Below are 13,584 nucleotides of genomic sequence, written 5' to 3' on the forward strand. Positions count from 1 at the left end.
CTCCTTTGAATTCCATGCTGTCACAGTTACCAGCCCTTTCAAGCTTAACATTCTTATCATTTATCGCCCTCCAGGTTCCCTCGGAGAGTTCATCAATGAGCTTGATGCCTTGATAAGCTCCTTTCCTGAGGACGGCTCATCTCTCACAGTTCTGGGCGACTTTAACCTCCCCACGTCTACCTTTGACTCATTCCTCTCTGCCTCCTTCTTTCCACTCCTCTCCTCTTTTGACCTCACCCTCTCACCTTCCCCCCCTACTCACAAGGCAGGCAATACGCTTGACCTCATCTTTACTAGATGCTGTTCTTCCACTAACCACATTGCAACTCCCCTCCAAGTCTCCGACCACTACCTTGTATCCTTTTCCCTCTCGCTCTCATCCAACACTTCCCACACTGCCCCTACTCGGATGGTATCGCGCCGTCCCAACCTTCGCTCTCTCTCCCCCGCTACTCTCTCCTCTTCCATCCTATCATCTCTCCCCTCTGCTCAAACCTTCTCCAACCTATCTCCTGATTCTGCCTCCTCAACCCTCCTCTCCTCCCTTTCTGCATCCTTTGACTCTCTATGTCCCCTATCCTCCAGGCCGGCTCGGTCCCCCCCTCCCGCTCCGTGGCTCGACGACTCATTGCGAGCTCACAGAACAGGGCTCCGGGCAGCCGAGCGGAAATGGAGGAAAACTCGCCTCCCTGCGGACCTGGCATCCTTTCACTCCCTCCTCTCTACATTTTCCTCTTCTGTCTCTGCTGCTAAAGCCACTTTCTACCACTCTAAATTCCAAGCATCTGCCTCTAACCCTAGGAAGCTCTTTGCCACCTTCTCCTCCCTCCTGAATCCTCCTCCCCCCCCCCCCCTCCTCCCTCTCTGCAGATGACTTCGTCAACCATTTTGAAAAGAAGGTCGACGACATCCGATCCTCGTTTGCTAAGTCAAACGACATCGCTGGTTCTGCTCACACTGCCCTACCCTGTGCTCTGACCTCTTTCTCCCCTCTCTCTCCAGATGAAATCTCGCGTCTTGTGACGGCCGGCCGCCCAACAACCTGCCCGCTTGACCCTATCCCCTCCTCTCTTCTCCAGACCATTTCCGGAGACCTTCTCCCTTACCTCACCTCGCTCATCAACTCATCCCTGACCGCTGGCTACGTCCCTTCCGTCTTCAAGAGAGCGAGAGTTGCACCCCTTCTGAAAAAACCTACACTCGATCCCTCCGATGTCAACAACTACAGACCAGTATCCCTTCTTTCTTTTCTCTCCAAAACTCTTGAACGTGCCGTCCTTGGCCAGCTCTCCTGCTATCTCTCTCAGAATGACCTTCTTGATCCAAATCAGTCAGGTTTCAAGACTAGTCATTCAACTGAGACTGCTCTTCTCTGTATCACGGAGGCGCTCCGCACTGCTAAAGCTAACTCTCTCTCCTCTGCTCTCATCCTTCTAGACCTATCGGCTGCCTTCGACACTGTGAACCATCAGATCCTCCTCTCCACCCTCTCCGAGTTGGGCATCTCCGGCGCGGCCCACGCTTGGATTGCGTCCTACCTGACAGGTCGCTCCTACCAGGTGGCGTGGCGAGAATCTGTCTCCTCACCACGTGCTCTCACCACTGGCGTCCCCCAGGGCTCTGTCCTAGGCCCTCTCCTATTCTCGCTATACACCAAGTCACTTGGCTCTGTCATAACCTCACATGGTCTCTCCTATCATTGCTATGCAGACGACACACAATTAATCTTCTCCTTTCCCCCTTCTGATGACCAGGTGGCGAATCGCATCTCTGCATGTCTGGCAGACATATCAGTGTGGATGACGGATCACCACCTCAAGCTGAACCTCGGCAAGACGGAGCTGCTCTTCCTCCCGGGGAAGGACTGCCCGTTCCATGATCTGCCATCACGGTTGACAACTCCATTGTGTCCTCCTCCCAGAGCGCTAAGAACCTTGGCGTGATCCTGGACAACTCCCTGTCGTTCTCAACTAACATCAAGGCGGTGGCCCGTTCCTGTAGGTTCATGCTCTACAACATCCGCAGAGTACGACCCTGCCTCACACAGGAAGCGGCGCAGGTCCTAATCCAGGCACTTGTCATCTCCCGTCTGGATTACTGCAACTCGCTGTTGGCTGGGCTCCCTGCCTGTGCCATTAAACCCCTACAACTCATCCAGAACGCCGCAGCCCGTCTGGTGTTCAACCTTCCCAAGTTCTCTCACGTCACCCCGCTCCTCCGCTCTCTCCACTGGCTTCCAGTTGAAGGTCGCATCCGCTACAAGACCATGGTGCTTGCCTACGGAGCTGTGAGGGGAACGGCACCTCAGTACCTCCAGGCTCTGATCAGGCCCTACACCCAAACAAGGGCACTGCGTTCATCCACCTCTGGCCTGCTCGCCTCCCTACCACTGAGGAAGTACAGTTCCCGCTCAGCCCAGTCAAAACTGTTCGCTGCTCTGGCCCCCCAATGGTGGAACAAACTCCCTCACGACGCCAGGACAGCGGAGTCAATCACCACCTTCCGGAGACACCTGAAACCCCACCTCTTTAAGGAATACCTAGGATAGGATAAAGTAATCCTTCTGACCCCCCCCCCCCCCCACTTAAAAGATTTAGATGCGCTGTTGTAAAGTGGCGGTTCCACTGGATGTCATAAGGTGAATGCACCAATTTGTAAGTCGCTCTGGATAAGAGCGTCTGCTAAATGACTTAAATGTAAATGTAAATGTAATGATAAATCGTGTTTCTGTCGAAAAATGTTAATCGCTTATGCCACCATTTTGTTAGATGTAGCTTCGCTTGGCGCAACCTGTATTGAAAAGTAAGGATAATTTAAAAAATGTAATTCAGCGATTGTATTAAGAATTAAATTGTCTATCAATCGCTGTCCACCCTATATTTTTTAGTCACGTTTATGAGTATTTATGTATAAGACTAGATCACTGTCTAATATGGCGCACGACATTTTCTGACCAGCTGGGCTACTTTTGTCATTGTCTAACCATGATTTTGGTGGCTAAATATGCACATTTTCGAACAAACTCTATATGTATGTTGTAATATGATGTTACAGGAGTGTCATCTGAAGAATTCTGAGAAGGTTACTGAAAAATTAATATATTTTGGCGATGTTTACGTTATCGCTCTCTTTGGCTAGAATCAATGCTCTGGTAATGTTTGCACATGTGGTATGCTAATATAACGATTTATTGTGTTTTCGCTGTAAGACACTTAGAAAATCTGAAATATTGTCTGTATTCACAGGATCTGTGTCTTTCGATTAGTGTATGCTGTGTATTTTTACGAAATGTTTTATGATTAGTAATTAGGTAATACACGTTGCTCTATGTATTTATTCTAGTCGAGTTGTGATGGTGGGTGCAATTGTAAACTATGATTTCTACCTGAAATATGCACATTTTTCTAACAAAACCTATCCTATACCATAAATATGTTATCAGACTGTCATCTGATGAGGTTTTTTCTTGGTTAGTGGCTATCAATATCTTTATTTGGCCGAATTGGTGATAGCTAGTGGTGTTGGTGGACAAAGAAAAAATGGTGTCTTTTGCTAAGGTGTTTAGCTAATAGATTTACATATTGTGTCTTCCCTGTAAAACATTTTAAAAATCGGACATGTTGGCTGGATTCACACGATCTGTATCTTTCATTAGCTGTATTGGACTTGTTAATGTGTGAAAGTTAAATATTTAAAAAAAAAAATTTTTTTGAATTTCGCGCTCTGCCTTTTCAGTGGAATGTGGGAGGAGTTCCGCTAGCGGAACCCCCGTCCTAGACAGGTTAATGGTTATCTGTAGGAGACAGATGGCTGTGCAATGTGTTGGGGGAGACTGGTGGAGATCATTGGATTAGACATCAAAGGGGGTTGAGGTCAGAGTACCCTTAAGGGAGAAACAATGGTTTATTATCCTATCACTTCCTCTTCCTGTCAGACCATTAAAGATGTAAGGATTGGAGAGAAGGAGGAGTGGCTAATTTGTAGTATATATTTGTAGTATCATCCATCCAACCAATCATCCATCCAACCAACCAATCAACCATCCAACCAATCAACCATCCAACCAATCAACCATCCACCAATCAACCATCCAACCAATCATCCATCCATCCACCAATCAACCATCCAACCAATCAACCATCCAACCAATCTACCATCCACCAATCATCCATCCACCAATCAAACCATCCAACCAATCATCCATCCATCCAACCAATCAACCATCCAACCAATCAACCATCCACCCAATCAACCATCCAACCAATCAACCATCCAACCAATCAACCATCCAACCAATCATCCATCCAACCAATCAACCATCCAACCAATCATCCATCTAACCAATCATCCATCCAACCAATCAACCATCCAACCAATCAACCATCTGTCTCACCTGTGACCTCCACGTTAACAGTCCAGGTGCTGTTTCCCAGGGGGTTTCTGGCGTTGCAGGTGTAATTTCCAGAGTGAGACTTGGCCATGTTGTTGATGGTTACTACAGATCTCTCTTCCGTGGTGTTGGGGGCGGGGGCGGATTGGGGGAGCAACCAATCGTACGAGGGGGCAGGGTTACCATTTGCACTACAGTTAAGTGATAGGGTGTCGCCCTCTGTGATGCTCATGGAGAAATATCCAGGACTCATAGTGATCTGAGGCTTGTCTGGGGGGGGGGGGGTGAAAGAGATGAAACAAGTTGATTAATGAGCGATAAAGAGAAAGTGATGAAACAAGTTGATTAATGAGAGATAATGAGAGATGAGAAACAAGTTGATTAATGAGGGATAATGAGAGATGAGAAACAAGTTGATTAATGAGAGATAATGAGAGGTGAGAAACAAGTTGATTAATGAGGGATAATGAGAGATGAGAAACAAGTTGATTAATGAGAGATAATGAGAGATGAGAAACAAGTTGATTAATGAGAGATAATGAGAGATGAGAAACAAGTTGATTAATGAGAGATAAAGAGAGATGAGAAACAAGTTGATTAATGAGAGGTAAAGAGAGATGAGAAACAAGTTGATTAATGAGAGATAATGAGAGATGAGAAACAAGTTGATTAATGAGAGATAATGAGAGATGAGAAACAAGTTGATTAATGAGAGATAATGAGATGAGAAACAAGTTGATTAATGAGAGATAATGAGATGAGAAACAAGTTGATTAATGAGAGATAATGAGAGGTGAGAAACAAGTTGATTAATGAGAGATAAAGAGAGATGAGAAACAAGTTAATTAATGAGAGATAATGAGAGATGAGAAACAAGTTGATTAATGAGAGATAATGAGAGATGAGAAACAAGTTGATTAATGAGAGATAAAGAGAGATGAGAAACAAGTTGATTAATGAGAGATAATGAGAGATGAGAAACAAGTTGATTAATGAGAGATAATGAGATGAGAAACAAGTTGATTAATGAGAGATAATGAGATGAGAAACAAGTTGATTAATGAGAGATAATGAGAGATGAGAAACAAGTTGATTAATGAGAGATGAGAAACAAGTTGATTAATGAGAGATAATGAGAGATGAGAAACAAGTTGATTAATGAGAGATAATGAGAGATGAGAAACAAGTTGATTAATGAGAGATAATGAGAGATGAAAAACAAGTTGATTAATGAGAGATAATGAGAGATGAGAAACAAGTTGATTAATGAGAGATAATGAGAGATGAGAAACAAGTTGATTAATGAGAGATAATGAGATGAGAAACAAGTTGATTAATGAGAGATAATGAGAGATGAGAAACAAGTTGATTAATGAGAGATAAAGAGAGATGAGAAACAAGTTGATTAATGAGAGATAATGAGAGATGAGAAACAAGTTGATTAATGAGAGATGAGAAACAAGTTGATTAATGAGAGATAATGAGATGAGAAACAAGTTGATTAATGAGAGATAATGAGAGATGAGAAACAAGTTGATTAATGAGAGATAAGGAGAGATGAGAAACAAGTTGATTAATGAGAGATAATGAGAGATGAGAAACAAGTTGATTAATGAGAGATAATGAGAGATGAGAAACAAGTTGATTAATGAGAGATAATGAGAGATGAAAAACAAGTTGATTAATGAGAGATAATGAGAGATGAGAAACAAGTTGATTAATGAGAGATAATGAGAGATGAGAAACAAGTTGATTAATGAGAGATAATGAGAGATGAGAAACAAGTTGATTAATGAGAGATAATGAGAGATGAGAAACAAGTTGATTAATGAGAGATAATGAGATATGAGAAACAAGTTGATTAATGAGAGATAATGAGAGATGAGAAACAAGTTGATTAATAAGAGATAAAGAGAGATGAGAAACAAGTTGATTAATGAGAGATAAAGAGAGATGAGAAACAAGTTGATTAATGAGAGATAATGAGAGATGAGAAACAAGTTGATTAATGAGAGATAATGAGAGATGAAAAACAAGTTGATTAATGAGAGATAATGAGAGATGAGAAACAAGTTGATTAATGAGAGAAAATGAGAGAGTAGAAACAAGTTGATTAATGAGAGATAATGAGAGATGAGAAACAAGTTGATTAATGAGAGATAAAGAGAGATGAGAAACAAGTTGATTAATGAGAGAATATGAAGTGAAAACACATCTGGTTCTAACTAACGGTTGTACTAAATGTGTGGAGACAGAGGACCAGATGGACTCACAGTGCACGCTGATGTTGAGGCGGTCTGATTCCATTACAGGAGGAGGTTGGGGTCCCTCTGGTCCCAGATCCAACATGGCTGAACAAAACAACTGGGCCCCGTCATCATCTCTACTAGGGGTGAAGTCCAGGGTATAGGTCCCATTCCCTGGTGTCTTGATGTTGTCCTTGGGTTTCTGTTGTGTGTCTAATTCTGTCTGTTCACCAGTGGTATTGTCTTTGTAGAAGGTCACCCTGAGTCTCCCAATAGGAGCCATGTTCTGGACAAGACACTGTAGCAGGTACTGATCCCCCTCAACCATCGGATCAGGGTACTTCCTATAGCTGAAGGAGACACGGTCTGGAAGCTCTGTGGAGGAATGGAAACACACAGTGATTTAACAGTGCAGAGCCATACTAAGAATACATTCAGAAACACCAGAGAAGATAAAAGAGAGAGACGTCACTCACTATAAACTGTGATGTTCAGCTGTTTCTGACACTGGCCTCCTTCTGTGTGGCACTTAGGGTTGTTAGTCCAGTCATTCACACTGTCAAATCAAATTAAATATTTAAAGTGCATTTAAAATGTATCAATAAAAAGTAGAAGCCAGAAATGTCTAAAATACCAGTAAAACCATAAATTAAAGGCTTTTGAAGCCTTTTTTTAACGAGTTTAAAACATCTCAGCTGTGTCTGCCTCTCTTACCTGTCCACCCTCCAGTTTAGGAACTTCACCTCCTCCTCTGTTAGACCCGTCCCTCCCTGGGTGGCTTCCCAGCCCATCTGTACCGAGGTACCTGAGCTGCAGTTAGAGGAGGCTGGGTCTCCATACTTCACCACCAGCCTGGCAGGACTGATTACCAGGCACTCAGCATCTGGAAGACCAAAGGTCAAGTTAAAACTTGAATGTTCTGTTATTGTTGATTTTATTGTTCAAACCAAACAGGACGATATTATTGTCTAATGTTTGTCTATCTGTATGTTAATCAACCACATGTTACACTCCATAACCCAGAAGTTGCCCCCCCCCCACCCCATGCTACAGTACATCTCCCGTACTAGCAGACCCCACGCTTCAAAGGACCTCTAGTTATCACTATGGCAACATCTGGACCCTCCTCTTCCTGCCATTGTGCTCTGTGATGCCACACACACACGCACGCACGCACGCACGCACGCACGCACGCACACACACACACACACACACACACACACACACACACACACACACACACACTCACACACACACACACACACACACACGCACGCACACACACACACACACACACACACACACACACACACACACTCACACACACACACACACACTGGCCTACAGCCAGATCGACTCAGAATCTTTGGACTCCAAATACTATTTCACTCTGCCCTAATAAGTAACCTGAAACACACAGGCTTTCCAATTTATCAATTTCAAAATACTTCATATTAATTAAATACATAAAGTACTAAAATATAAAAACATAACGGAAAAACACCTAAGCTATTAGGAGTCGATTGTGTCAATCTAATTGATATAGTAATAAAATCCCCATCAAAATACATCTGTTGAAGCTTTTTTTGTGTGGGCTACGTCTCAATCTACTGCATCCGTTCTTTTGTCGTCATTCTGCATCTGCGGTGGAAAGTGGAAGAGCTGGAAAGATGAGACTCTCACGAATATGATAGTGTTCTCCGTTTTGCTCTACGACCCCCACAAGCCCCGCGGGACTTGTCTGAAGGCGGTACCGCCGATGTGCCAACATCTGTCTGTAGCGTCCGAACGTTTTGGTATACAAACTAATATGACACCACTATGAAAAGGGGAAACTCTCAGGTAAAAAGAAATACATGGCAGTAGTTTTGTGCCCCCCCCCCCCCCCACCCCCAAAAAAGTGGTTAAATGTGTCAAAAGCTAAATATATATATTTCCTTTTAAATATTTTTTGGGGGATACTTACAGAAATCCTAAAAATCAAATAGCTAAATGATCAATGGTATGACCATCTTAAAACAATTCCCGATGTTATCTCAGTAGAATGTAATTTACCAAGCACCTGTATCACAACATTGTACTAGACCAGAAGTCTAATTTACCGAGTACCTGTATCACAATATTGTACTAGACCAGTAGTCTAATTTACCAACCACCTGTATCACAACATTGTACTAGACCAGTAGTCTAATTTACCAAACACCTGTATCACAGCATTGTACTAGACCAGAAGTCTAATTTACCAAACACCTGTATCACAACATTGTACTAGACCAGTAGTCTAATTTACCAAACACCTGTATCACAGCATTGTACTAGACCAGAAGTCTAATTTACCAACCACCTGTATCACAACATTGTACTAGACCAGTAGTCTAATTTACCAAACACCTGTATCACAGCATTGTACTAGACCAGAAGTCTAATTTACCAACCACCTGTATCACAACATTGTACTAGACCAGTAGTCTAATTTACCGAGCACCTGTATCACAACATTGTACTAGACCAGAAGTCTAATTTACCAACCACCTGTATCACAACATTGTACTAGACCAGAAATCAAACTTACCGGTGAAGTCACAATACAGAGACAATAATGAAAGAAGTATTACAATCTCCATTCCCCGCAATAATCATTGAGCGTCCCTCAGTGAAGGATACTGTATTCTGTTAGTCGAGCTGAATCATTTTTACTGGAAACTCCCTAACGATCCACCCTCCTCCTCTCTCTCTCTCTCTCTCTCCTGCTTCTCTAAGGGCAGTGAGGGGGGAGAGGATGGGGGGGTGTAAGTGTAGTAGGTTCCTGTCGGTGTCATTGGTTTGGAATTTCCCAAAAAGCCAGAGAAACATGTTGTTCTGTTACTCCCCGAGACCGGAAACATTGTAATAATTCTGTGTGACAGTACAGGCTAAAGAGAGGTGAGTGAAAGACAGAGAGAGAAAGGGAGAGGGAGATGGGGGAGGGAGAGAGAGACCCAAATAAGGACAGTAGTGTATAATGGAGTGTTGAAAATAGAGAACCGTTTGATTTATTCTCTGTGCCACCAGGCGTCTCTCACTCTCACCACAAACATCACTGTCTCATGTGGTGAGCCCATTCTATTGAACTCTCACCACAAACACCACTGTCTCGTGTGGTGAGCCCATTCTATTGAACTCTCACCACAAACACCACTGTCTCATGTGGTGAGCCCATTCTATTGAACTCTCACCACAAACACCACTGTCTCATGTGGTGAGCCCATTCTATTGAACTCTCACCACAAACACCACTGTCTCATGTGCTGAGCCCATTCTATTGAACTCTCACCACAAACACCACTGTCTCATGTGGTGAGCCCATTCTATTGAACTCTCACCACAAACACCACTGTCTCATGTGCTGAGCCCATTCTATTGAACTCTCACCACAAACACCACTGTCTCATGTGCTGAGCCCATTCTATTGAACTCTCACCACAAACACCACTGTCTCATGTGGTGAGCCCATTCTATTGAACTCTCACCACAAACACCACTGTCTCATGTGCTGAGCCCATTCTATTGAACTCTCACCACAAACACCAATGTCTCGTGTGGTGAGCCCATTCTATTGAACTCTCACCACAAACACCACTGTCTCGTGTGGTGAGCCCATTCTATTGAACTCTCACCACAAACACCACTGTCTCGTGTGGTGAGCCCATTCTATTGAACTCTCACCACAAACACCACTGTCTCATGTGCTGAGCCCATTCTATTGAACTCTCACCACAAACACCACTGTCTCGTGTGCTGAGCCCATTCTATTGAACTCTCACCACAAACACCACTGTCTCGTGTGCTGAGCCCATTCTATTGAACTCTCACCACAAACACCACTGTCTCATGTGCTGAGCCCATTCTATTGAACTCTCACCACAAACACCACTGTCTCATGTGGTGAGCCCATTCTATTGAACTCTCACCACAAACACCACTGTCTCGTGTGCTGAGCCCATTCTATTGAACTCTCACCACAAACACCACTGTCTCGTGTGCTGAGCCCATTCTATTGAAATGCAGAGGGCTACTTCCCCAATCACTTTCGTTTCTGTGGGTTTTTTAACCATAATTCTACACCAAAACCAAGCAGCGTTGCCTCATCTTAAACGGCACTGTTAGGATGGTGGACCACTCTTGGTACACATGGGAAACTGTTGAGCTGGAAAAACCCAGCAACTTTGCAGTTCTTGACACAAACCGATGTGTCTGGCTCCTACTACCATCCCCCGTTCAAAAGCCACTTAAATATATTGGCCCATGTCCATGTCTCTACTGTCTCAAGGCTTAAAAATCCTTCTTTAACCCTTCTCCTCCCCTTCATCTACACTGATTGAAGTGGATTTAACAAGGGACATCAATAAAGGATCATAGATTTCACCTGGTCAGTCCAATGTCATGGAAAGAGCAGGTGTTCATAATGTTTTGTGCACTCAGTGTATGTGTAACAAAAGTATTGGGACAGTGACATAATGTCATGGAAAGAGCAGGTGTTCATAATGTTTTGTGCACTCAGTGTATGTGTAACAAAAGTATTGGGACAGTGACATAATGTCATGGAAAGAGCAGGTGTTCATAATGTTTTGTACACTCAGTGTATGTGTAACAAAAGTATTGGGACAGTGACATATGTTTTGTTGTTTTGGCTCTGAACTTCAGCCCTTTGGATTGGAAATGATACATTGACTACGAGTTTAAACCACAAACTGTCAGCTTTAATTTGGTGAACCGTTTAGAAATTACAGCACTTGCTGTACAAAGCCCCCCCATTTTATGGGACCAAAAGTATTGGAACAAATTCACTTCTATGTGTATTAAAGTAGTAAAAAGTGAAGTATTTGGTCCCATATTCCAAGTACCAAATGACCACATAAAGTTTATGACTCTACAATCTTGTTGGATGCATTTGCTGTTTGTTTTGGTTGTGTTTCAGATAATGTTGTGCCCAATAGAAATCCGTGGTAAATAATGTATTGTGTCATTTTGGAATCTCTTTTATTGTAAATAAGAATAGAATATGTCTCTGAACACTTCTGCATTAATATGGATACAATCATGATTGTGGATAGTCCTGCATTTTGAATACTGATGAGTGAGAAAGTTACAGACCCACAAATATCATACCCCCAAGACATGCTAACCTCTCACCATTACAATAACAGGGGAGGTTAGCATTTAATATCATACCTCCAAGACATGCTAACCTCTCACCATTACAATAACAGGGGAGGTTAGCATTATATATCATACCCCCAAGACATGCTAACCTCTCACCATTACAATAACAGGGGAGGTTAGCATTATTGGGCGGTATGATATTTGTGTGCCAAGGGAGCTAAACAGAACTGAGGAAGTTGATTAGATCTGAACACACACAACATTCCTGAACTACCTTTCTGTAATGTCAGCCCTCCTCCTCCTCCTTTACTTGTCCCAATTGGCACCCTATTCCCTATATAGTGCACTACGTTTGTCCAGTGGCCTTGCACCACAAGGTGCTGTTTGGGACTTATATTCCAGGAGTTTATAATGTCTCTGTTAATGTTGCATTCAAGTAATGTTCGTCAGATTCTCAGATGTACCTCTCCCTCCCTCAGCCCTCTCTATCTCCCTCCCTCTGCCCTCTCTATCTCCCTCCCTCTGCCCTCTCTATCTGCCTCCCTCTGCCCTCTCTATCTGCCTCCCTCTGCCCTCTCTATCTGCCTCCCTCTGCCCTCTCTATCTCCCTCCCTCTGCCCTCCCTCCCTCCGCCCACTCTCCCTCCCTCCGCCCACTCTCCCTCCCTCCCTCCCTCCCTCCCTCCCTCCCCCCTCCCTCCCTCCCTCTGCCCTCTATCTCCCTCCCTCTGCCCTCTCTATCTCCCTCCCTCTGCTCTCTCTATCTCCATCCCTCTGCCCTCTCTATCTCCCTCCCTCTGCTCTATCTCCCTCCCTCCCTCCCTCTGCCCTCTCTCCCTCCCTCCCTCCCTCTGCCCTCTCTATCTCCCTCCCTCTGCCCTCTCTATCTCCCTCCCTCTCCTCTCCCTCCCTCCCTCCCTCCCTCCCTCCCTCCCTCCCTCTGCCCTCTATCTCCCTACCTCTGCCTTCTCTATCTCCTCCCTCCCTCCCTCCTTCCCTCCTTCCCTCCCTCCCTCCCTCCACCCTCTCTCCCTCCCTCTGCCCTTCCTATCTCCCTCCCTCTGCCCTCTCTCCCTCCCTCCCTCTCTCCTCTCTCCTTCCCTCCCTCCCTCCATATGCCCTCTCTCCTCTCTCCCTCCCTCCCTCCCTCCCTCCCTCCCTCCCTCCCTCCCTCCCTCCCTCCCTCTGCCCTCTCTCCCTCCGTCCCTCTCTCCCTCCCTCCCTCTCTCCTCTCTCCGTCCCTCCCTCCCTCCCTATGCCCTCCCTCCCTCCCTCCCTCCCTCCCTCTGCCCTCTCTCCCTCCGTCCCTCTCTCCCTCCCTCCCTCTCTCCTCTCTCCCTCCCTCCCTCCCTCCCTCTGCCCTCTCTCCCTCCCTCCCTCTCTCCTCTCTCCTCTGTCTCCCTCCCTCCCTCCCTCCCTCTGCCCTCTCTCCCTCCCTCCCTCCCTCCCTCTGCCCTCTCTCCCTCCGTCCCTCTCTCCCTCCCTCCCTCTCTCCTCTCTCCCTCCCTCCCTCCCTCCCTCCCTCTGCCCTCTCTCCCTCCCTCCCTCTCTCCTCTCTCTCTCCCTCCCTCCCTACCTCCCTCCGCCCTCCCTCTCTCTTCTCTCCTCCCTCCTCTCTCCTCCCTCCCTCTCTCCTCTCTCCGTCCCTCCCTCCCTCCCTCCCTCCCTCCCTCCCTCTAGCCTCTCTCCTCTAACTTTTTCAAGCTCACTCTCTACCCCTTCCTTCTTTTTCACTCATCCAGCTCCCCCCTTCTCTGAGTGGTACGTGTTTACTCAGAGGAAGGGAGAGTTTCTTATCAGAAGGGAA

General features: G+C 45.3%; 1 protein-coding gene across 3 annotated transcripts in view; it reads right to left on the reverse strand.

Annotated features, from left to right (window-relative positions):
• Window positions 1-13,584, reverse strand: part of LOC129840017 (cell adhesion molecule 3-like) — a 66,780-nt gene that overhangs the window by 5,581 nt on the left and 47,615 nt on the right. For 2 of the 3 annotated variants that reach the window (XM_055907811.1, XM_055907812.1), the window contains exons 3-5: window positions 7,113-7,192; window positions 6,664-7,011; window positions 4,394-4,660 (exon numbers count right to left, since the gene is read on the reverse strand). In XM_055907811.1, the coding sequence (XP_055763786.1) occupies window positions 4,394-4,660; window positions 6,664-7,011; window positions 7,113-7,192 (695 nt within the window). Of the gene's footprint in view, window positions 1-4,393; window positions 4,661-6,663; window positions 7,012-7,112; window positions 7,193-7,350; window positions 7,520-9,208; window positions 9,390-13,584 lie in introns of those variants that run through there. The other variant, XM_055907813.1, reaches the window with a different exon arrangement.

The sequence above is a fragment of the Salvelinus fontinalis genome, chromosome 40 (assembly GCF_029448725.1).
Source record: "Salvelinus fontinalis isolate EN_2023a chromosome 40, ASM2944872v1, whole genome shotgun sequence".
Taxonomy (NCBI): Eukaryota; Metazoa; Chordata; class Actinopteri; order Salmoniformes; family Salmonidae; genus Salvelinus; species Salvelinus fontinalis.